The sequence below is a fragment of the Papio anubis genome, chromosome X, assembly GCF_008728515.1.
Source record: "Papio anubis isolate 15944 chromosome X, Panubis1.0, whole genome shotgun sequence".
Taxonomy (NCBI): domain Eukaryota; kingdom Metazoa; phylum Chordata; class Mammalia; order Primates; family Cercopithecidae; genus Papio; species Papio anubis.
This window is the reverse complement of record NC_044996.1, coordinates 132679927-132705771: the sequence shown is the minus strand read 5'-3', so window position 1 is coordinate 132705771 and position 25845 is coordinate 132679927. Positions and strand designations below refer to the sequence as shown.

The 25845-nt window shown below is 45.1% G+C and overlaps 1 protein-coding gene across 1 annotated transcript; it reads left to right on the top strand.

The window, feature by feature from the left end:
• The first annotated feature begins 23223 nt into the window (after positions 1-23223).
• On the top strand, positions 23224-25425 carry TMSB4X (thymosin beta 4 X-linked). Its single transcript, XM_003917408.4, has 3 exons — positions 23224-23356; positions 24446-24561; positions 24979-25425. Exons 2-3 carry the CDS (start codon positions 24462-24464, stop codon positions 25011-25013), a joined length of 135 nt encoding a protein of 44 aa, XP_003917457.1. The 5' UTR covers positions 23224-23356; positions 24446-24461; the 3' UTR covers positions 25014-25425.
• Positions 25426-25845: the final 420 nt, after the last annotated feature.

Sequence of the window (25845 nt, the reverse complement as noted above, 5' to 3'; positions counted from 1 at the left end):
TCAAATCTTAGCTCATATTTCACCTCCTGAGGGAGCCATGTTTTTCCTGCCCTTTCTAGGCCTCTGGTTTTGCCTGAGTTCTCATAATACCTGGCTTTAGGCACTCACCAGATGGTTGTGAATCTTTGCATACCTGCTGGTCTTCTCCGTAATCCCCAAGTGGCAAGAATATTCTTTTCACTTTGCATCACTTTCCACTACCTCAGTTCCTTCCCCAAGACCACAGCATAATAACTGCATTCAGAATGTGTGAGTGTGAAAATAGATGGATGAATGAAGGGGAGCTGACATTAGCAATAGTACTGCACCGCAGCACCACCAGGAATCATGATGCTGAGCTGTCACTGTTGCAGAACAATTAAAAGCATCTCCTGGTAGTATCTTGAGCTCCCTACCCGCTTCCTGCAGGAAAGACCAAGACTTCCTGTCTTCCCACTGGCTCACAGAAGTGGCCTTTTCCTCCGGAAACCAGCGTGCGTCTGTCAGCATCTTTTGTCTTTTGCGGGAAAGGGAGGATTCTGGCTCCAGACTGAAGAGGGACAGGCATGGTGTGTGGGTTCACAGAGCACCAGACTCCAGACTCTGATGCCAGCATCTTTGTCTCAGCAAAGGTCATAATTGGATTTGGGTGTTTAAGGCAGTCACTGATTTACTGTTCTCATTTTTCAAGTGTGAGAAATACTAACTGTGCTTTGTTTACTTCTAAAGGAACAAAGGCAGTATGAGCAGCCTTTAAATACTGCCACATAATACACTGAGAGCAGACATGACCACGTGCTACAAAGAGTCAGGGCTACGTAAGAAAGTTCACATCAGCGTGGGAAGTGAAAGTGAGTCACGTCACCATTTCTGTCATGTGACAGCTGTGGGCTGTGGAGCAACTCACTGAGCCTATTTCCTGGTCTGTAAGATAGGGATAATGATAGCTTCTATTCACTGACCACTTCCAAAGTGCCTGACCCTGTTCTAAGCCTTCATTGTCATCCTGATTTTATAGTTAGACAGCTTGTCAGTGTCAGAAGCAGAACTGGCTACATAGTTTGCAAGTCCAGTGCCCTGGTTCAAAAATGATGAAGAATTTCAAGATGGTGGCAGCAGAGCAATAAACCAAACCCAGAGCCCTCCTTAGTGTGGCTCCTATGTGACTGCATAGGCTGCACACCCTGGGCAGAATTAGTATACAAATCCTGCAGCCTGACTCCAGAACATTCCCTCTTAACATCTATGCCACAAGGGCTGTCTCCTAAGGTGGCCGTGAGGTTGGAAGTGAGACTAAGGCATTCCTGGCAGAGGGCACAGTGGGAATGACCATCTGGAAATACAGGCGTGGACAGGAAGATGAGGAAGGAATGATAAACTCTCATGGCTAAAGTTTTGGTGAGCTGAAGGAAACAGAAGTGTGCTGGTAGGCAGTACTGGTTGCAAACTGTGCCCTCTCTGAAGGTCAACTATAAAGTGCAAGGCCCTTGTACTTTATAGGCAGCTGGTGTTGAGGAGCGCTGGAAGGTTTAGAAGCAGGGGGTGGCATGGACACAGGCAGAGAACTGCCCCTAGAGGGAAGTGTGGAGCAGAGCAGAGCGGGGCCTGGGCACCCGCTAGAGGAGGCCATTACGATCATACTCTAGGGATCTCATAGTGAGAGGCTCAGGAAGTAGAGAAAGGAAACAGGGAAAAGTGAAGGACTTCAAGGTAAGTAGAAATTATAACTTTGGAATACGATCTGGAAACAGGAAACTGGGGAAAAGGAAAATCTTCTGATGCCTGCTGACCTGGCCTTTTGTTTGGGCGCCATCAGGCCCGTATGGGGTGTCATCACGTACACAGACTGCCTTTGCACATAGAAAACAGGGTACATCTCTTCAGGAAGTAGAAACTCTTTAAGCAAAAGAAATCGATTTAACTTCCTAAAAACAACAGCTGTTACTGGCTATAAACTCAGTCATTTCTCAATTTGGGTTTTCCCCCCAAAATATTCCCTTCCAATTTTCAGAGGCATAATCAGTTCTGTGATTATGTTGCTTGCACATAATTAGATCACACAGTAATAATAATAACTATAAACTCTGGAGGAAACAGTGCAATTAAAACCAGAAAGAAAAAAGTCTCCCAAACCTCTCCCAGATTCTTCTCTCAAACTTGGGAGTGGGGCACCTCAAGCCCAGTGAAGGAATCAACATATTTTACCCCAAAATATATTTCTTTGACATATTTTGAGATGGCTGTTCAGAGGGCCTGCAAACAGAAGCAGCCCTGAAAAGCTGTCTCACGTGGCGAAGACTTGCATCTGCAGAGAAAAACTACATTGATGCAGCCAGGCTTTCTCTGAGGCTCTCTCTTGTCCATATCTAGGAAAAACTGACTGACAGTCTGATACCTTTAAAGGTCTGAAAGAAACATTTACCATCTATTCTGTCTGAAAGCTGCTACCTCTGAGATTTCTCCTATGTAACAAGAACGCCTTTGCCAGCCAGGCGTCCTCTTCTCCCCGTGCCATAATCTTTTTGCCAAGATCCAAGCCCTCAGTCTTTCTGTAACCTCAAGGCCTCTGCACCCCACTGTGGGAACTGGTAATCACTGTATGGTTCTCCTCCATGTGCACAATAAATTTGTATGCCTTTTCTCCAATTAATATGCGTTTTAATTTATTATTATTAATTTTTTCGAGGCAGAGTCTTGCTGTGTTGCCCAGGCTGGAGTGCAGTGGTGTGATCTCGGCTCACTGCAACCTCTGCCTCCCGGATTCAAGCAATTCTCCTGCCTCAGCCTCCCGAGAAGCTGGGATTACAGGTGCATGCCACCACGCCCCACTAATTTTTGTATTTTTAGTAGAGACAGGGTTTCACCATGTTGGCCAGGCTGGTCTTGAACTCCTGACCTTGTGATCTGCCTGCCTCAGCCTCCCAAAGTGCTGGGATTACAGGCGTAAGCCACCATGCCTGGCCTATTATATATTTTTTAATGTTCTCTCTCAGCAGAGTCAAGAGGTTAGCTATCAGTGTGTTGGACATACTGAATATATGGGGCCTGTGCGATATTTAAGAAGAAATGACTACTAGGCTGTTGCATATGTGGTTCTTTATTTTATTTTGTTTTAGAGCCAAAGTCTCACTCTGTCACTTAGACTGGAATTCAGTGGCAGGGTTTTTTTTTTTTGACAGGGTCTTAACTGTTGTTTAGGCTGGAGTGCAGTGGCACGATCATAGCTCACTGTAACCTTGAACTCCTGGGCTCAAGCAACCCTCCCACCTCAGCCTCCTGAGTAGCTGAGATGACAGGCATGTACCACCACACCTGAATTTTTAAAAAAATCTTTTAGGCGTATACCACCACAACTAAAAATTAGGCGTGTGCCATCACACCTAGTATTTTTAAAAAACTGTTTTCCTAGAGACGGTGGTCTCATTATGTTGCCCAGGCTGGTCTCGAACTCCTGGACCCATGTGATCCTCTGGCCTCAAGTGATCCTCCAGCCTCAGCCTCCCAAAGTGCTCAGATTATACCCAGTGTGCCCAGTCTATTAATCTGCCTTTTTTGAGTTGATTTTTCAGTAAACCTTCAGAGGGCGAAGGGGAGGTTTTCCCTTGGCCCCTACACTGGATTCAAATCCTAGCTCCCACTTCCCAACAATGTGACTTTTGGCAAGTCAGGTAACCTGATTCTCTTCTGTAACGTGAGGGAACTATTCTAGCACTTACCTCAATCATACTGCATTACCTTGTTCTGAAGTTTAAATGAGAAATGCTGAGAGTAGTCTTCGGCATGCAGCAAAGCAGGCCATAAATGTCAGATATTATCATAATCTCCAGATTTTCTACAATGATTCTTGAATGACATTTAAGATCAGAAACATCTATGTAATTCTCATATTACTATCATTGTTATGTATTCTTTCTTTCCCAATGAAGAATGAAGGTACCATCCACTGACACCACAGTCACGAGGTTGGGTCAAGCCTTATGACCACCCTAGAGGCCTAGACAGAAGGGTTCAAAGGCCCTTCCTCTCCTATGGGCTAGTAATAAACAGGGTCTCTAACAGAATAGCGGAAACCTAAGTTGAACAAGTTCATGAGGGAGGAGAAGCTGACGCCCACATCAGCACTTGTTTTTGAAGAGGAGCTGTCTTGGCCCGGAGCCGTGGCTCACGCCTGTAATCCCAGTATTTTGGGAGACTGAAGTGGGAGAACTGCTTGAGCCCAAGAGTTCAGGTCTAGCCTGGGCAACATAGTGAGACCTTGTCCCTAGAAAAACTTAAAAAATTAGCCAGGCATGATGGTGTGTGCCTGTGATCCCAGCTACTCAGGAGGCTGAGGTGGGAAGATTGCTTGAGCCTAGGAGGTCGAGGCTACAGTGAGCTATGATCACACCACTGTGCTCCAGCCTGGGCAACAGAGCAAGACCCTGTCTTTTAAAAAAAAAAAAATGAAGAGGAACTCTCCAGATTAATAACAATCTCCCCAATTTTCATGATTCAGGCATTGAATCCTGCTGCCCCATATGGTTCTCACCACTGAACAAGTATCATTTACGGAGGGCCGTCATTACTATGTTCTAGAGATAGAGAGAGAAATAGGACACGGGCCAACCACTGAGGAGATCCAGCCTGATGGGGAGAGAAGACAGAGAACACACAAGTGGGGCTAGACACAGTGGCTCACACCTATAATCCCAGCACTTTGGGAGGCCGAGGCGGGTGGATCACCAGAGATCAGGAGTTTGAGACCAGCATGGCCAACATGGTGAAACCCTGTCACCACTAAAACTACAAAAATTAGCCGGGTGTGGTCCTGTAGTCCCAGCTACTCGGGAGGCTGAGGTAGAGAATCACTTGAACCTAGGAGGGAGGGGTTGCAGTGAGCTGGGATTGTGCCACTGCACTCCAGCCTGGGCAACAGAGAGAGACTCCATCTCTAAATAAATAAAAATAAAAAGAGAACACACAAGTGGCAGCAAGTGGGACAAATGTCACTGCAGAAGACCTTCCAAGGCAGGGTTGGCGGGGTGAGGACTGCATTTTGCCTCAGGGTGGCAAAGAAGTTTCACACAGTGGGCCACCAATTGAAGTCTCTACAATGACTGACAGGAAACTTTCCAGGGTGTTGGTGATCTGAATCATGATGGGGAGGGTGGTTATGCGCATGCACATGGTTGTCTAACACTCATAGAGGTACATTCAAGATGAATTTTATGTCAATTAAACCTCAGTCAGGTTGATCATAAAGAGTCCGAAACCGTGTTAGCACTTAGTGAGCTCTCGGGAATTCTCTGCAGAATGAGACCTAGAGGAGTACGGAGGGTGGGAGTACTGGCACTTTCTGCATCCCCAGGAGCTGGCTCCACATTGCTCCTGGCTCGGAATCCTGCTTTTGGGTGGCCATGGGGAGAAGACAGGGCTGAAGCCAGCCTCCACAGGGGAGGGTGCCCTAGCAAGGCCCCGCGGGGCCTCAGGGAGTTCAGAGGGAGGCTTGCTTTTGCTTGCTTGTCTGAACACACGCCCACCTTGAGTGAACACAGGCCCCACCTTTACTAAACATGGGCTTCTTGCTGGGCGGGCCAGCTCCGAGCCTTGCAGGCCACTTTATCATGTTGGTGGCTCCCATCTGTTCTTAGAGTCCACATCTCCACTGGGTTGAGCTCTCAGCCACCTCTGCCTAGGCTACTCTCTTCTGAAACTTTCTTCTTCCTCTGTCTCCCCTACTTCCCCTCACCCCCTCCTCACCCCTCCCATTCTCTCTCCCCTAGGGCGGAGGATCCAGCTGGGGCAGGGCTGACAGGAGCCCCTAAGAGGAGAACTTAGAGGCCTGAGACCTGCTGAGGGTGTGTGTGTGTGTGTGTGTGTGTGTGTGTGTGTGTCTATGTTTGGGAGAATTTGGATAAAGAGGCCGGTCGCAATGGCTCCCGCCTGTAATCCCAGCACTTTGGGAAGCCGAGGTGGGCTGATGACTTGAGGTCAGGAGTTCGAAATCAACCATGCCAAATGGTGAAACTCCATCTCTACTAAAAATACAAAAATTGGCTGGGCGTGGTGGTGTGCACCTGTAATCCCAGCTACTCGGGAGGGTGAGGCACGAGAATTGCTTGAACCTGGGAGACGGCAGTTGCAGTGTGCTGAGATCACGCCACTGTACTCCAGCCTGGGCAACAGAGTGAGACTCCGTCTCAAAAAAAAAAAAAAAAAAAAGAGAGAGAGAGAGAGACAGCTAAAGTAGTAATGTGCCTGTGAGAGGGCCTAAGTTTGACCCCTCAGGGTAGTCTTGTCAGATAAAATACAGGATGCCCAGTTAAATTGGAATTTCACAGAAATAAAATAATTTATATGGTCTCAAATATTGCATGGCACATATTCATAGTAAAAAGCTATTTGTTATTTATCTGAAATTCCCATTTAAATTTGAGGGCATCTTCCATTTTTATTGGCTAAATCTGGCAACCCTCCCTCAGGGTGTGATGGCAGGAAGCGGGAGAGAACACAGATGTCCCCTGTTATCTCCCTGAGCCCCGCGTGGCCCTCTCAGGGAACCACAAGCCAGGGCCAAGCCCATCCAATCCTCCTGCACCAGGGGCAGCAGAAGCCATGCCACTAGTGGCAGTCAGCTCGGTGAAAGCAGAGCAGGTATGTGAGGCTTTTCTGCTCTGCTTCTGTGGAAGTGATTATCCAATAACTAGTAGGAATCGGGCAGTTGGCAGACGCCTCCCATGCTATAAGGCAGGTGAGTGTGGGCACAGATGAGAGGCTGAGAGGGGAGGTAGGATGTCACCCCTGCCCTCACCAGTGTCACCTATTTTCCCAAGCGTCCCCCACCACTACCCATGTGGATCCTCCCTCGCAGAGCCCCCTTTCAGGGCCCCATTGGCACTTCACTCTTGAGGGAGGCCTAGGAGAAGCTAGTGGAAAGTTACTTCCACATAAACGGTCAGACAGACGGATGATGAAACCACAGGAAACCACAGCTCCTCCCCTGCCGGGGCACCAGGCCAGAAGCCAACCTGCTAGGCTTGAGGACCCTTTCTGGTCTTGCTAGGGGCTCAGAGACCCTGGGGAAGTCCCTTACTGTGTGTTTCATGTCTTCACTTATGGATGGGATGCCAGCTGCTCTCTCATACCCTCACACGGCTTTTGGGAGGCAAGGGTGAGCTAGTAGATGCAAAATAATGGCAAAATTAAGAAACCAAGTACCTGTACAAATGTACATTTTTATAGTCGTTCAATCTGGCCACACGTGCTTCTACTTAGAGAAACACCATACCTGAATTTTCAGGTGCACATACATATCATTATATGATCCTACGAGCAACTTCCCTACCTCACTGAAAATATGATTCACTTCACCAAAATGTAATGTTGTGGTCACATTCTACAAGGAAAACATCCAAAGCACAGCCACTGTAAGTGAGGATAATTCTCAACTGGGCCTATGGTGGGCTGGCTGACTACACTTGCATTCTAGAACGGGGCCTACTGCAGATTGGTCTGCAGTTAGCTTGATCTAGGGTTATGACAGCAGTCGACTTGAAAATAACTTTCCTCCTGCCCCTTTAAGAACACGAGTTCCTTCCCTTGCAGATAAGCAGGAAGTCCCCCTCCCTCTGTCTTGGTGCTTGGTGGTGCGTTTCACTTCCTTTCAAAGGTGTTTTCTTACTAAAGAAACCCCAAGCCCAGGGTCACATTCTGTTTCTTTCAAAGGCATACTCAACTGCCTGTTGTTGATTCTGTGACAAGTTTCTTGAACAAGAAAATACACACACACAAACGTTAAATGTATAAAAGATGAAAGTAAAACATCAATAATATTTTAAATATTTAAAATATAAAAGTAATGCATGCTTCTGGTAAAAATGTAAATGGTAGAGGATTCTCCATTTCCTTTCCCCAGAGGTAAGCTCTTAAAATTCCCTTCTGGAAATGGTCTCTCTACACCTCACTTTTTTTTTTTACACAGAAGGGATCAGACACTATTTATGAGGCTCTTTATTTTCTGCTTAAGAGTATTCTGGCTGGGTGCGGTGGCTCACGCCTATAATCCCAGCACTTTGGGAGGCCGAGGTGGGCGGATCACGAGGTCAGGAGTTGGAGACCAGCCTGGCCAACATGGTGAAACCCCACCTCTACTAAATACAAAAGGTAGCCTGATGTGGTGGTGGGTGCCTGTAATCCCAGCTACTCGGGAGGCTGAGGCAGGAGAATTGTTTGAACCCGGGAGGCGGAGGTTGCAGTGAGCCGAGATCACGCCACTGCACTGCAGCCTGGGTGACAGAGCAAGGGAAAAAAAAGAGCATTGTTTGGACATCCTTCCACAGCATATCATGAACAAATCTGCCTCAATCTTTTTCTAACAGCTGCATAGTTTTCCATTGTTTGGGTACTCTATCATGTATTTAATTAATCTCCCAATTAATATACACTTAGATTGACTGTAGCTTTTGCTCTTATCTACAGTGCTATGGGGGAAAGATCTAGATGTTTGTGCATGTGTATGTATATGTATATGTTAAGTGTGTTAGTATGGCTGTAGAATAAGAGTCCTGTCACTGGACTTAAACTAGAAATGCTGGGTTCAATTGGAAATGCTGTTTTAATTGTGACAGCCACCGGTGCCTCTGAAAAGTCCCTACGAATTGACCCTTCCAACAAGAGCATATAACAGCTTTCACTTTCCTTTCCCTGCATTCTGGCCAACTGGAGCCATTACTCAACCTTTTCATTTTTGTCAGTCTGAAAGGAGCAGAGAGGTCCTCATTGTTTGATTTGCATTTGAAAGTCTACCATACAGGGGCATCTTCTCATGTTGTTCTTGGCTCAGTGAGGAGGGCCTTAGAGACCAGACTTTGGAACTAGATAGAGCTGGATACCGTCCCAGCTCAGCCACTTGCCAACTGTGATCTCTGGAGCCTCAGTTTATCCATCTGTAAAATGAGCATCCTTAGACTAAATTCATGGGGTTTACTGAGAGGGTGCAATAAAGCAATAAAAAATGTTTATCACTACAAATGTTAGTGTGTTTCTCATCCAAACAAATAAACAAAATAAATAAATATATATATATAGTCATGCATCGCTTAACAATGGGGATATGTTCTAGGCGATTTCCTCATTGTGCAAAGGTCACAGAGTGTACTTACACAAACCTAGATGGTACAGCCTACTACATACCTAGGTTATATGGTACAGCCCATTGTTCCTAGGTGCCAAACCTGTACAGCATGTGACTGCACTAAATACTGTAGGCAACTGTAACACAATGCTAAGTATTTGTGTATCTAAAATTAGAAAAGGTACAGCAAAAAATACAGTATTGTTTTATGGGATCACTGATATGTCATTATGCAGTACATGACTCTGTGTGTGTGTGTGTGTGTGTATACACACATCTATATGCACATACACACATAGTCTTATACTGTGTATGTATATAGATGTGTGTATATATATAGTCTTATACTGTGTATGTATATTGTGTGTATATATGTGTGTTTGTGTGTACATATATATGTATATATACATACACACGGATATATATATACTTTTTGATTGACCTAGTCAACGGCCAATTTAACCGTTTCTGCAGCATCTGAGATCTCACCATCTCCTCACTGCTGCCCCCTGCTTGAGGGTAGAAAATGTAAATAAAATGCTGAAAAATAAAACTTAAAACTGTCATATTCAATGATTGGTCTTACTAGCTGAGCAACCTTGGCCATGGTACTTCTCTGAGCTCCAGTTTCTTTCTCTGTAAAATGGGGTGTTCACTCTACCTACCCCACAATGTCACTGGGAGAATGAAGAGGCGCTTAGGGCAGTGCCTGGCTCTGGCAAGCACTAGATAAATGATCCTTGTGGTTGTTCTACTTGTCCAGGGATCCCCTAAAGTGCTCAGGCCACTTTCCCCAGTGGGATAGGAGGAAAGTAGTCACCTCAACTAACAGAGGGTAATCTATCAAACACCTACTGGGTGCCAGGCTAGTTGAAGACCCTTTGGGCCTATAAACACTGCTGTAGGGTGTGGTGGAAGGGCATCTCCAACTCTCTGAGACACAATTAGATCCTGCCATGCTCGGCAAGCAGGTTGAGCCATCAGACTCTGTTTGCTTGCTTGCTTGCTTGCTTTTTTCTTTCTTCTCTCTTTCTCTCTCTCTTTCTCTCTTTCTCTCTTTCCTTCTTTCCTTTCTTTCTTTCCCTCCCTCCCTCCCTCCCTCTCTCTCTCTCTCTCTTTCTCTCTTTCTCTCTTTCTTTCTTTCTTTCTTCAGGGTCCTGCTCTGTCACCCAGGCTGGAGTGCAGTGGTGCCAAGGCTACAGCTCACTGCAGCCTTGACTTCACGTGCTCCAGCCATCCTTCCATCTCAGCCTCCCAAGTAGCTGGGACTACAGGCATGTACTAAAATGCCCAGCTAATTTTTGTATTTTTTGTAGAGACAGGGTTTTTCCATGTTGCCCAGGCTGGTCTTGAACTCCTGGGCTCAAGTGATCCTCCTGCCTCAGCCTCCCAAAGTGCTGGGATTACAGGTGTGAATAACCTCGCCCAACCCCTTCCCCCACTGTTTTTTAATCTCCTTTGTAGAGGTCATCAACAACCCCATTCACTAGTGTTTAACAAGAAAAGATCCTCTTGGGGAGCGGGAAGTTATTGTGAATCTCCTTTGTGAGAAACAAATGCCATTTTCTGAATGATTTTTGCCATGTTTTATTTTTTAAAAATTTTCTCCTTTGGAAGCAGGGTGCACTGTGTATACTGTCATGTTGCTCAGATGACAGGTAAGTTACCTGTGAGTAGGCATAAGTGCTGACATTGTTTCTGGGTCCTTCAATATCACACAGAATCTCCTTGGGGTTGTGCATGGTGAGGAGAGTAATTCACCCTCATCAAGGCTATGATTCATCCCGCCATAACTGAGTTAAGGCTTTTGTGAAGACAGCTGAAATATCCACACCATGCAGGGAACCGAGACACATTAAACAACACATCTCAAAAAATACTAGTTTTGCAGTGGAGAAACCTGGGTGGCAACTGGGTGGTAACATTAATCAATTGATCCAAGTTAACATCCCAATAACAGAACATACTAACTTCATGGGGCCCCTGCTGTGAGACACTGAGAAGCTCACAGTGTCCCTCAAGTAGCATTCCTGCCAAAAAGGCAAGCCCAAATCTACTCCTGAGGAAACATCAGTCAAACCTAAATCAAGGGAAATTCCACAAAATGAACGGCCAGTCTTCTTCAAAAATAGTGTCATGGAATACAGACAGGCTGAGAAAGTTCTAAATTAAAAGACACTAGTGGGGCACGTCAATTACATGCCATGCATGATCCTGGATTGGAACATGGACTGGAAAAAACTGTTATAAGAATGTTATTGGGCTAAAAGACAAAATTTGAATAAGGTCTGCAGATCAGATAATAGTCTTACAGCAATGTGACATTTCCTGGTACTGACAATTGTACTGTGGCTATGTTGGAGAATGACCTTATTCTTAGAAAATGTATACCTAGTATCTGTGGGTAAAAAGGTGTCATATTCACAACTTATTCTCACATGGTCTAGAAAAAAATAAGTAGGTAGATAGAAAGAAAGATAGGTAGATAGATAGATAGATAGATAGATAGATAGATAGATAGATAGATGAATATTGATAAAGCAAGTATGGCCAATTATTAACAACTGGTGAATCTGGGTTAAGGGTATACCAGAGTTCTTTACTGTCTTTTTGCAGCTTTTTTGTAAGTTTGAAATTATTCTAAAGTGAAAAATTTTAAACATTCTAGTAACTGCAACCATGGTGCATGTTACAAACTAAATAGTAAATAAGTCCTAATTAATAAAGGAAGCGAAACATTAACGTTGCAGAAATGTAAAACCAAAAACAAATGACAAAACCCTCTCCCTCTGCTGGCAGTTTTAGCATTCTTGTACACAGAATGATCATTTATTTTGTTTTGTTTTGTTTTTCAAGTTTCTCTTAGTACAAAATTTAAATCTCTTTCATTTAACATGCTTGCACAAACTACCCAGTAGGTGCCAAGCAATGACTCACAGCAAAGCCAATTCCCAATGGCTCTTGTTCTCATTGGAAGTGAAGGCCATAATCTATATGTATGTATCCTCTCTGCCTTCAGTAGAGAAGGCAGGAATACTGGGAGGAAGGAAGAAAGTAAAAACATATTTCTTAAAATGCCTCCTGACATGTCCACTTGGACTCTACTAGGCAAATCAAATGTCCTACATCCCATCCCAGCTCCTGATCATCTATCCTAAAACCTGAGCACACCACGCCTCCCCATCCCCTGCCCAGTTAGGTCTCTCCACTTCAGTGGATGGCCACTCCATCCTTCCAGTTGCTCAGACCAAAATCTTTGCATCAGCCTGGACTCCTCGCTTTCTCTCCCCCTCCACACCCTGTTGATCAGCAAATCCTATTGGCTCTACCTTCAAAACACATCCAGCATCTGTCCACTCATCACCACTCCACTGTCCCATCCTGCTCTGTCCTCCACCTGAATTGTTGCAATGGCCTGTAAAGCAGCCTCCCTGCTCCTAGTCTAGTCTCAACCCAGCAGCCAGAGTGGCCATGGTCCCTTTCAAACCTGAATCAGGTCATGGGACTTCTGACGGCAAACTGCCAGTGGCTTCCTAACTCATGCAAAAAAGGAAGGTCAAAATTCTTAAAATGGCCTGGGAAGTTCCTCATGTTTGGCACCACCCATCCCACACTCCCATAAGGTGATTTGACTTATTTGGCCTCATGTTATACAACTCCAGGGAACACTGCTGCTCTCCTGCTTCAGCCATGCTGGCTTTTGTGTGTGGTCATGGTCCCTGTTCAGGGCCTTGGAGTTGGCTGTGACCTCTCCCTGGAGCACCTCCCCCAGGCATCTGCATGGCTCACTTCCTCTTTCCCTTGAAGTCTTGCCTCTGATGGCTTACCTGGACCCACCCCTCCTACACACTCCCTGTTCATTTCCCTTACCCTACTTTCACTTTCCATGGTCATCTTCTAGTATACTATGCACACTACTTATTTTAAAAAATATGTATTCTCTCTTTCTGGCCCGCTAGAAAGTAAACTCCTTAAGGGCAGAAGTTTTGTTTATTGAGATATCCTTGGCTCCTACAACAATGCCTGCCACACAGTAGTAATGCAATAAAAATTGGTTGAACAAATAAAGACTATTGCAAAAATTAAGCATGGGAGATCAATGTAGTTGCATATTAAAATGATTTCTATAAAAATAAGCATGATCAGTCAAGATCTTTTTTTGTTTTTTATTTTTTTTTTGAGATGGAGCTTCGCTCTTGTCTCCCAGGCTAGAGTGCAATGGTACAATCTCGGCTCACTGCAACCTCTGCCTCCCAGGTTCAAGCGATTCTCTCCTCCCTCAGCCTCCCAGTAGCTGGGATTACAGGCGCCTGCCACCACGCCCAGCTACTTTTTGTATTTTTAGTAGAGACGGGGTTTCGCCATATTGGCCAGGCTGGTCTTGAACTCCTGACCTGAGGTGATCCACTGCCTTGGCCTCCCAAAGTGCTGGGATTACAGGTGTGAGCCACTGCACCCGGCCCAGTCGAGATCTTTTAACAAAATTTTTAAATTGTGTCTTTCAACAAAGGTGTTTATTCTGGGTTTTGGAGTTTGCATTCAAATCTCAATTTAGCTTTGTGATTCCTGAGCTTCAGTTTCCTTCCAGCAAAACCAAAAATAGAAGGACTTGGCTTGAAGCGTTTTAACTGAGGATTAAATTAGATGATACACCTGGCACTGGTTTAATAAATGAGAGTACAAGCTTTTTCTCATTTTGTCCTTCTGTAAATCTACCCAGAGTTAAGCCAAACTTCATAGTTAAATTCTCCACTAGTCTGCAGTTAAAAGGTCCCCAGGGTCACTCACTCTTCCAACCAACTGGCTAAAAATTTAGGGATTCCCGTGACCACCCTCAGGCTCAATAATTTGCTAGAACAATTCACAGAACTCAGGGAAGTGCTATACTTACAGTTTTATTACGGTGAAAGGATACAGAGCAGAACCAGCCCAAAGGAGAAATGCACAGGGCAACGTCTGTCAGGGTTCCAAGTGCAATGCTTCTGTCATCCTTAAGGATCTGTTATCCTCCCAGCCTGAAAGTGTGACAATACTCAAGGAGTAATGTCAGTCAAGGAGGCTCACTTGAGCTTTGGTATACTGAGATTTTTATTGAGGCCTAATGAGGCCTCATACAGACATGATTGATGGAATCACTGGTCACATGGTTCATTCTCCAGCTCCCCTTTTCCCCTCCAAAGGTTGGGCTTATATCTCATGGCTCAAAGCCCCAACCCTCTAATCACATATTTGATCTTTCTGGCCTGGCCAGCCCCATTCTGAATCATCTCATTAGCATAAACTGTCCAGTGTGAGCTACCTCATTATCATAAACAATCAGGCCTGGTCCAAGGGGTCCACTATGAATAACAAAGACACTCCAATCACTCAGGACATTCTTAGGGTTTAGAAGCTACATCTCGGGAACTAGAGATAATGGCCAGCCAAATTCTTCATTACACAAAACCAAACACAGTGGTCTAGCTAAAAAGTAAGGCATGTTTGCAAACATAACCATAGAGTACAAAATATAAAATTCAGACATTAAAATACCTCCTCCTGGACACATACTAAAATTGTGTCCCTGTCTTTGTATACATAGAAAAAATAGAAAATTTTAAGTGCAAATGTATGCTCACTCTTTGTGCCAAGGACCTTAAGTAGTAAAAACAAAAACAAAAAAAAAGACTAGGAAGCCATTTTCATGAATGAGTAAATTTAGGTCTTTGGAAGCCACATGTGTAATTTCAAATCTGAGAAATGGATGCTTGTATGACAAAAACTAACAATATACACCACCATCACCACCACTGCCACTACCAAAACAAAATCAGGTCTATTATTATTTGGTTAGCGCTGGGAACAATTCCAGTATTGGTGAACCATCCTATATTTAGGTGAAATACACACTCTGAGATGACTGAGTTTCATACATGACTGAATCTGAATTTGGCTCCTTCTCAGATATACAATCTTCCTCCTAAAGTATGGATTCTATGAAATCTAGCACCTAATATTATGCCTAAAGGATTATGAGCCCACAGGTGAACACAAGGAGTTTTGGTTTATGATCTTGACTCTGCAAACCAACTGAATACCCTCGAACAGGTGGCTTAACTTCTCTGTGCTGAATTCCATCCTCTGCAAAATATTGATACCAATATCTAGTCCCTTTATCTGCATACAAGTACTTTAAGGATAAAATGACACAAAAGGTGAGAGAATATTTTGATGAAGTTCACAAACACTAGATAAATGAGTTGCATTACATAAGGAATTACTAAACACCAAAATGTAAGTTGACACCTATAAGCTGGTCTTTTTTTTTCCCCCTAGCTGTTGTCCAATTTGTTGCTTTCTCTGAGCTGGTGCCCAAACCCTTTCGGGTAAGCTGCTGCTATAGATGGTGAGATTTGGATCAAGCAGAGAATATTCAGAGGTAAATGGTAAATTAAATTTCAAAAGCAGAGTTAGTTATTGGTTTATCACATTCATTGGTAGCCACGCCATCACTTCCATTTTTTTCTCAAAAACGCTGTTGGTGACTTTCTCTAGTTTAAGAAACCGTTCCTTTAGTTTGGGGTCCACAGACACCCAAGAGATTTTTGGAGAGAATTTAGGGAACTTAGAAGGAAAAAAACCCGTCTTTATTTTCTTTAACCTCTAACTGAATGTTAGCAGTTACTTCAAATACGCATGTAGTCAAGAAACCTCTGAAATCTTAGCAGTTCCTGTGCTTGTATCAACAAAAGAAATTACAGATTTTTTTTATCTGTTAACGTTGTGTAGATATCAAACACTGATCACTATTCTGAATTTATACTGCTAGACTGTGTTCTTTAATATATAAAGAAGCACATATATTACCACATCACAATTATTAAAAACTTTTGGTAACTGTATGTAAATATAATTGTCACTTGTGATCCCAGGTTTTTTATTTTAAGCATTGACATAATTCTGAGAAAGGATCTATGAGGGGGTGGGGTGGTCCCCAACCCCCTGCTGTGCAGTTAGGAACCAGGCCACACAGCAGGAAGTGAGAAGCCAGTGATCGAGCATTACCGCATGACCGCCTGAGCTATGCCTCCTGTGAGATCAGGGTGGCATTAGATTTTCATAGGATCGCCAACCCTATTTCAAACTGCACATATGAGGGATCCAGGACGTGCGCTCCTTATGAGAAGCTAATGCCTAATGATCTCAGGTGGAACAGTTTCATCCTGAAACCAGCACCCTCCCGACCCTGTCCGTGGAAAGATTGTCTTCCACGAAACCGGTCTCTGGTGCCAAAAAGGTTAGGGACCACTGATCTATGGGACTTTTGGGTCAGTTTCAATTCTCCTTCATTGACCTTGGTACGTGCAAGTCAATTCTGAGGCACAAGTAAGCTGAAAGTTGCAGCCATCCCTCAGACAGGAAAAAATAACCCGGCAGAAAGGAAGAGAACAGAACTGGTGTGTGCACCTCACAGAGGCCTAGAAAACGGTGGTGGCTGCTCCAAAACACCAGCTCCAAGGGCACCAAGGCTCAGATCGAAGCATTGCAGGTGGCAAAGAGGGCAGAGCATCCTGTGTACACACTCAGACTGATCCACCAGCGAAAGGAAGGGGTTAAAGAGGAGGAGCATGGAAAACTTCCAGGATAGCCGACAAACTTAGCTGCAAAGTCAGGATAAAATAGTCCAGGAACCCCAACAAGAAACTGCTGGAGGTGATGTTGGAGACTTCCTCTCTCTCATAAAGGTCAAAGATTTCTTGGGATTGTCTGCTGTGCACAAGTGTGGCCCAGCCCTGGGTCAACAAGAATGTCCCTCGACTGGAGAGAAAATTGAGGGAGGGATGAAGAATTCCAATTCTGGCATTGGTGCCCCCAGCCCTACTGGTGCCAGCAGTCCGAGAACCTTGGTCTGGTATCCACACCTCCTCCCAGGTGCACTGGGAATGGATAAGGGAACTAAGATGCTGTGGCCCTTAAGCTCTGCCAGTCAAATCAACCTATGATTAAGCTTTATAGTATTGTTAAGAAGCCCATTGCTTTGCTGTTTAAAATTTGTTTTCCTCTAGTTTCCTAATAAAAAGTTGTTTTTTTTTTCTAAATTGCCACCACTTTCTCAACTCAAGAAGAACAGGGAGTTTCCACACCTGAGAAGTATTATTAGTGGGCATGACCTGAGAGGGCATTATAGGCACAGAAAGAGCCACGTGTGTAAGGGTCTAGGAAAAGACAGTGGCACTAGAGGCACTCAGAGAATGAGAATCTAAAAAGGGCAGGACTGGCCTCAGGACTTGGGGGACACAGTACAAAATGGAAATGTGGGGTAAGAATTTCAAAATGGCAGCAGCAGTACATTAAGCCAAGCACCAGGGACTTCTGAGCGTGAGGCCCAGTGCAGCTGCACAGCTGTGCACCTGTGAAGCCAGTCCTGGAGAGGCCAAATCGTCAGGGTCAGCCAAGTAAGTGGATCTTGGCCTAAGTGAGTTTTCCCCTCAGATCTGAGCCAGTGCTCCATTACCTACACTCCATTTTCCTCACCATAAAGCTATTAACCACCTTCTGCTGATGATCTGGGAACTATATTTTATATAAAACTTTGACACCCACAGAAAAAAACACATTAAAATATACAAACACTTGTTATTTGCTAAGGCTAATTCTGCTTCACAATGGAATCAAAGGTTTGTCATTTTTAACACAGAAAGCCATTGGGAGTGTGTAATGCCTCCCCTTTCAATATGCTATTGAACCTACTAATTTTTTTTAGCCATTGTAATATGAATGACTTCTTAGAAAAATATTGAAGTAAGGCTGGGCATGGTAGCTCACGCCTGTAATCCCAGCACTTTGGGAGTCTGAGGCGGGTGGATCACGAGGTCAGGATATCAAGACCATCCTGGCCAACATGGTGAAACCCTGTCTCTACTAAAATACAAAAAAATTACCCAGGAGTGGTGGTGCGCACCTGTAATCCCAGCTACTCAGGAGGCTGAGGCAAGGGAATCGCTTGAACCTGGGAAGCGGAGGTTGCAGTAAGCCGAGACTGCGCCACTGCACTCCAGCCTGGTGACAGAGCAAGACTCCGTCTCAAAAAAAAAAAAAAAAAAGAAAGAAAGAAAGAAAAACATTGAAGTAGTGAAAAGCTGAGGAAAACTACCAATGGTTCAGGATACAAATTATCTTTATTGCCAGTGCCTTGGCCATGCAGGAGGAGGAAAAAGAGCAGATTGAATTTCTGTAATGAAATAATTTGAAAATTGGGGCAGGGCAAATTTCACCGTATATAACATTATTACGATATCTGTGTTTAAATGTCTTCATGATGTAGGCTGGGTGCAGTGGCTCGCGCCTGTAATCCCAGCACTTTGGGAGGCCGAGGTGGAAGGATTACTTGAGCCCAGGAACTTGAGACCAGCCTGGGCAACATAGAGAGAACCTGTTTCTTAAAAAGAAAAAGAAAAAGAAAAAGAAAAAACGTCTACATGATGAAAAAGCTAGACAGTTGATTAAGACAGAATATAACTTTACCCTTATCTGGCATATGGAAAAAAGTCTTTAAAAGGCCTTAGGATTCTAGAGAAGAGTAGTGTTTAAATGAGGCGGCTTCTGAGCCAGCCAGTCTGAGTTCAAATCCTATCTTTGGCTTGCGTTGTGTTTTCTTGGGGAAGTTATTTAATCCCTCTAGGATTCCCTCATCTGCAAAATGAGGAAAATAACGGTGCCACTGTCATAGGATTGTGTGAGGATTCAAGAAATACTACATGGAAAGCTCCCCAGTATATGGAAAGCACTCAGAAAGCACTTGCTGTTATTACTGCTATGGTTACAGCCATGATTGTTACTATCATTATTCTACAACCTGGCCCCTGCCTGGCTCCCAGCGTTATTTCCTGTCACTTTCTCTCATTTTACGCAAGTGCCTGCCAAGCTAAGCTACTCATTGCCCCCTGCGTTAACTTGAAGATTCTTTGCTTCTGTATTGTTCCCTGGCTGTGTGGAGGCTGAGTAACCACTTGGAGGGGATGTTGTAGAGGAAAATTCAAGCCACAGAAGGGAAACTGGGTTGAATGAGATCCCCTTTTACATTTCTTTTGGCTGTAAAGTTTCCATTGGATCAATAAAGCAAACAGGACAATTAGCAGCACGGCACTCTGCACTGAGCACAGGCGAGGGTGTTCTTTCACTCCTCTTTGCTTTCCTGCTACCCCCTGCTCGCCCTTCTCTTTGCACCATGTGGGGCCGTTCTGGGTGGGAGTCCTGGAGAAATATACTTCAACTAAAGATAAGGCAGAGATAGGCCTCAGCGGAAAGACTTGGTAGACAGACCTGGGCTTTTGATTAAGAGCAAATTGCTTAAATTCTCGGAGCCTCAATTTCTTTAGTAGTAAAATGGGGATATTACTACTCACTCCATAGGGTGAGAATGAAGTCAGATATTGTTTAAAAGGGCTTATAACTGAGGATACAAGATATAGCTACTCTACTAAATATCCTTTCTCTTTTCCTTTTCCTGTTATTCATGGGGGTACTTCGGCTGTGTCTTTAAGGGGATTTAGATTCCAATCAGTGGAAGGAGGGCTCCGCTGTGAGGGAGACGAGATGGAGACTGCAGGGGCCACAGGGGAACGTGGGGTGCAGGCAGGTGGGGCAGATGATAGGAGGCCCTGAAACTCAGACAAAGGGATCTGGGCTTGAGAAAGCAAGAGTTGGGAGCTCAGCTTTGTTCGTGTTCTTCTGTTCCTCCCTCCTCTTCCTTCTTCTCTTCTTCTGGTAAGTTCTTGGCACAAAATTAAATAGGTTCAAACTAATATACTCATTTTCATGAATTCAGACTTCTAGCCAACTTCTCCACGGTTAGAAATAGCTACGACTCTATCATAGGACCGCCCTGGAAAGCAAAATAAAACTGCATCCCCTGACACCTTTTCCGGGTTCTACCGGGCACAGGGTTGGAGGGGAACCACCTTTCAATGTAGGCAATGTTGGCACATTTTTCATGGGGCGCTGTGGCCCGTGAGATGAGGAAGACAGGACAGGGGCAAAGTGGATTCTACTTATCTTTCACCAGAGAGCCCCAGGGCCAGAGTGCACCATACAACCCGGAGTCACCCAAGGCCTTTTTTTGGGGGGGGGGAATGGGTGGGTCTCACTGGGAACAACATCTGCACCTGTTGTAGGCAGTTCCTTTGCCCCTGTATGCCTCTGTCTTTTTAATTGGTATCGAAAACTCCTACCTCAATGGTAGTTGTGCCCAGCACATACTAACAGACTTATAAATGTAACTGCCTGGGGCAGGAATGATCCTGGAACATTCTGACATCTAGAACATTAAGACTAAATGGATTTAATTATCTGAGGAGAAGAAAGCGAGGCAATTGGAGTCACAGGTTCAACACCTGAGTTCAAGTACCTCCCTCATGTAAGAAAATCAATTCATGGAAGGCTGAGGCAGAGAATGGCTTGAATCCGGGAGGTGGAGGTTGCAGTGAGCCGAGATCGCACCACTGCACTCCAGCCTGGGTGACTGAGGGAGACTCTGTCTCAAAAAAAGAAAAGAAAAGAAAATCAATTCAGTGCAGTGGGAGAACTGTTATTGAGCAACTACTATCCACCAGACACTGTGGAAAGCACAACAGCTTAGCTCCTCACACTCTTCCTGGTGATTCTCGGGTACAGACTAAGAGGATGCGGGGAGGACTTTTGTATGCTCTTGGCATATACAACAGAGTGGCTACCAGCTGATGTAACCCAATGATGGCTTTCTAAGCCTCAGTTTCCCCATCTGGAAACTTCTTATGGAAAGGCGGTAGAGAAGAAAGGAAAAAACAAATATAAAACTTCTGTTACAATGCCTGACTCTTAGAAAGTATCAACTGACAGGAGTCATCATTTTGTATTTGCTGTAGAACTACCAAAAGATCTTCTATCAACATTTTGTAAGCGAAAATAATAATATATATTCATATATATTTATTATATAGAAATAATATATAATAATATATAAATGTATAGGAGAAATAATATCAAGACACCTAAAAATTTTAATTCTAAACACAGACAATTATTATTTTTCCTCAACCTTCCATCCTAAATAATATGAATAATAACAATAGAAAGAGCTTACTAATTGTCATGCACTGTCTGAAGCATTTAATCCTCCCAACAACCCTGTGAGGTCCGTGTTGCAATGAACCCATTTTACAGATGAGAAAACTCCAGCACAGAAAGATTCATTCACATGGCCAGTCATGCAACTTTTAAGAATATTCCTTTGGTTTGCATTTCCTTGTATCTGCACCACCCTTCCCTTTCGTGTCTCTCTCTGTCTCCTGACCCGTTTGCAGGTCAATCCCAATCATGGGAACTCTTTTCCTTTAAGCAGTCATCTCTTTCTCTTCCTCTCTGTTCCCACCTGGCCTCTATCAGTGTCCCAGCACAGTGGAAGGCTGCTTGCTACTGCACTGGAAAACTTCTCCAGACATTTCCAAGTTTGCGTTCGTCCATCTCCTTTGGAGAATTGCTTCAGTGAGGCCTAACTCTTTCTGAGGAAAGGCCCTTGGGAGAAGAAGCCAGGAGAAGGTAGTGGCACTCCTTTGTCATCAGGAGACATTGGGAGGAAAGAAATGATTTTCGACAGCAGCTGGGCGAGGGGAAATGGAATCACAGAACCTGCGGAAACGGTGTCGGTACAACAGCAGCTGCCAGCTAAAGGCACCCTGCAAGATCTTTTCTGTGTTTCAACGATGAAGTGGACTCCCAACATGGAACAGAGGCGGGGGACTGATACCAGACAGGTGACATTCGGTGCATGCACGAACAGGTCCAGTGCCCCATTTGGAGGCCAGGAAGGCAGCCACCCAGCAGAGCATTAACTAGGGAACCAGACGGTCACCTGCCCCTGCTCACCCCCTCCTCCTTCCTCCCCAGGAAAAAGGAAGTCAAGTAGATGAAGAAACGGGGAAGTCCGAGCTGCTGGCAGTGGCATTCAAGGGTCTATATATAAGGTTGACTCTAATCCCCAGCGAGACAAAAGCCTGTGCCATAAAAATGATTAGCAAGGGGTTTCTAGAAACATTTCCCCAGGCCACGGAAAAGGAGAAGGAATATTTTGCACACTGCCTTGTTTCTTAGAAATAATCACAGCTAGGCCTCTTTATAAGCGGGGAGTCTTTTTCCTTTCACACGCCATTTGCAGGCGCGTGCCATGGTATTTGTAACTAATTTTCAGTAGCAAGTGGGTCACTGGTATTCACAGAGTCAGGTGCCATTTTGAAAACTGCTTCCCTCTACCCGAATTTCTTATATTTCCAGATGCAGATGCACTTCAGAGATGTGCATCTTGAAAATATAATTTGATTTTTGAATTTCACCTTAAGATGTTAGAGATCATGTAACTGTAGTCTTCGGAATTCAACGCAGGCCTCCTTAGCCATCACTTTTATAATTTATGAAAATAAGGAAGAGGAAGGTAAAGAACTTCCTCATTGCCAGGCAGTAAAGTCAATGGCAGAGCTTGAGCTTGACTTATTTTGCTAAGAGGGAGGTGTTTTACCCTATAAACTCCAGACAAATTACCCTACACCCAGCAAATATTACTGTTGAGTGCTCACAAAAATTATGCTGATGAAACAATATGGATGTTACAGTGATGAAACTTTCTCTTTTAAAATCACTTAAGGGTGCTTTACGTCCCACCCAAGGCAAGAGGAACGCCAGCGAGGAAGACAAAGAGGCCCGGGGTGGGGCGCATGCCCTCCACTGGTCTGAAAGCTGAGTCACAGGAATCGTACCCCTGCAGCCGGCCAGGCTCTCCAGCGAGAGACACCGCGCCCTTGTGTGGAGATGTCCACAGTAGACAAAGGCAGTCTCGCAATAAAAGAATGCCTGTCACCCTAGGTGCCACCCCGACCCTTAGTTATTATGCACTGGTCCCCAAGAGCAATTTTTGCGCTGCTGTTGCAAAAATTCATCGGAATGAAATAAACGTAAAAGGGGAAAATGTGTTATGAAGGAAGTATTGGAGCGTGCTTTGCTCATGTATTTTTTCCGCCATGTTGTGGTTAGGGTGCACTAGTGGACCCCGGGTGGGGGTGGGGCTCCCCAAAAGCCTGGCAGGCCTCCGGATGCCGTTCCGAGACGCGGCGCGAAGGAGTTAAGCGGGCCGGCGGGTGACATCACCTCATTTACATAGGAGCGCCCATAAAGCGGCGCCCGCCGCACCCCGCCCGACAACTCGGTGGTGGCCACTGCGCAGACCAGACTTCGCTCGTTTTCGTGCACCTCGCTCCGGTGAGCCCCAGGGCCCCTTCCTCCTTCCTCCTCCTGTCTTCCTGCCTCAGTCCCCTTCCCACGGTGCTCGCCCTTTCATCATCCGCTTCCCTGTGAAGGCATTTCCTAAAGCCGAGCCGGAGTGGTTCTCCCGGGGCAGGCTGCTTTGGGGAGCTGGGGGGGTGCGAAACACCCTAGATGCTGGGTAATGGGGTGGGAAAATCGATGATTTAAGAACAAAACCGAAAAACTGGCGTTTTGCCGTGCTGCTCGGAGGGGACCTTAAAAAATTTCTTAGTGTTTGCCCGCAAAGGTATTGTGCGTTGCCTGGGAGGCTGAGATGGGGGAGAACAGACAGGTCCTTTGTTCTGAGGTTCATCTCCCGAGCCCCGAGCCTCCTCCCAGTCTCCGACGGCTGCGCGGGCTGCATCTGTGCAGCCTGGCGGCGGTGGGGCTGTGCCATGACATTTTCACAGCCCTTCTTGCAGAGACATGTGTGCCAGGGATGCCGAATTGCCGGGAGAGCAGGCAAGACCGGCTTCGGGGCGCGCGGCAGTCGCTTTGTGTGCGGGGCTGCATTGTGGCGCGGGCGAGGAAGCGGGTAGGGCGGTGGTCGGAAGCTCCAGCCGCGGCCGCCGCCTTTGTGAGAGGACGAGAAAGCCAGATCCGGCCCGCATCCTTTGCGGAGAGGCCGCGGCTAGAAAAAGGAAACGCTTTTGCTGCCTGGGTTCCATTTTAAGAATTCTTGCCGATTTTTCCCACTTGAATTCGGAAGTGGCTTTCCTATTTCCTTGTCCTAGCCAGCCTTTAATTTTAAACGCTGTAATGAACAATTCGCATTGGTCAATTTCCTTTATTCTGCAAGATTCGGCTTTGAGAGGCATCCGCCCTCTTTGGTCCCCAGCATTTTGAAATATGGGGAGGAGGGGCGCGGGGAGTGTCGCCCCTTTTTCTGTAGAAAGAGGAAGCTCGTGAGTGCGGAACGGCAGCGGAAGGAGGGCGAGAAGGGTTTTCAGGCTGCGGGTCGCAGGGCAGAAGCGCAGTTCCCAGCCCAGAGACACTGGGGTGGGTGGCTCTTCCTCACGCTCGCTCTTGGCTTGCTCCCTGCAGCTTTTCCTCCGCAACCATGTCTGACAAACCCGATATGGCTGAGATCGAGAAATTCGATAAGTCGAAACTGAAGAAGACAGAGACGCAAGAGAAAAATCCACTGCCTTCCAAAGAAAGTAAGCTCCGACCCACCCCCATCTTTAGAAAGGCTGGGTGGGAGCGGCCGGTGGGAGGGCAGGAGGCTGGGAGGGGCCGCGGGAAGAATTCGGGAGGGGGGAGTGCGGGGGAAGAGCCGACAGCTGATGAATGTGGCTTGCAAAGGTTAATTAAAAATGGTTTTGCAGCCAACAAACACAGGGCTTTAGTAATTTAGTTATGGAATATTTATTATGCCATGTTAATATAAAAACATATTTGTCCGTTAAAATGTACTTCTATTTAGTATATTCAATATACATATTTTATTCCATTATGGAATACCTTGCAGAATGTTTGATTTGAAAAGATGCTTTAAATGAAAGCCCTTTATAGTAGTCTGTACTGAATCCTTTAATCATCTCCCTCCATCTTTTTTTTTCTTTTTCTGGTCACAGCGATTGAACAGGAGAAGCAAGCAGGCGAATCGTAATGAGGCGTGCGCCGCCAATATGCACTGTACATTCCACAAGCATTGCCTTCTTATTTTACTTCTTTTAGCTGTTTAACTTTGTAAGATGCAAAGAGGTTGGATCAAGTTTAAATGACTGTGCTGCCCCTTTCACATCAAAGAACTACTGACAACGAAGGCCGCGCCTGCCTCTCCCATCTGTCTATCTGGCTGGCAGGGAAGGAAAGAACTTGCATGTTGGTGAAGGAAGAAGTGGGGTGGAAGAAGTGGGGGTGGGACGACAGTGAAATCTAGAGTAAAACCAAGCTGGCCCAAGGTGTCCTGCAGGCTGTAATGCAGTTTAATCAGAGTGCCATTTTTTTTTTGTTCAAATGATTTTAATTATCGGAATGCACAATTTTTTTAATATGCAAATAAAAAGTTTAAAAACTTAGCTGGTGTGTCTGGTCTCTGGAAGGATCGCGGATGAAACCTTTGCAAAGAGGCCTACCTCTTGGTCCACTGGGGAGGGACAAGCATCTGGTGACTGGATAAATTCCCTTATGGTGTAGAAATGGGTTTCACCCAGGTATGCAAAATACCTTGTCTATACTAGGTGATCATTTTCTCAGGCTGATTGAATTCCTAGTATGAGTTGTATGAGAACTTTAATAAAAATATATTTGCAGTTCTTATGGGTTTTAATAAGCTGACATTGCATTTATTGCACGTGCTCAAGAAAATGAAGGTGATAATTTACAGCACAGTATCTTATTTCAGGCATCAAATTGAACTTGGTTATTTAACCAAGTGCTAGTATTAACAGACGAGTAAAAATTACATTTTTAGCAGCTGCGTTAAGGAATTTAGGACT

Coding starts and splice junctions, on each gene's coding strand:
- TMSB4X (XM_003917408.4), top strand. CDS start 24,462: ATGTCTGACAAACCCGATATGGCTGAGATCGAGAAATTCGATAAGTCG. Junction 24,562..24,978: donor TCCACTGCCTTCCAAAGAAA/GTAAGCTCCGAC, acceptor TTCTGGTCACAG/CGATTGAACAGGAGAAGCAA.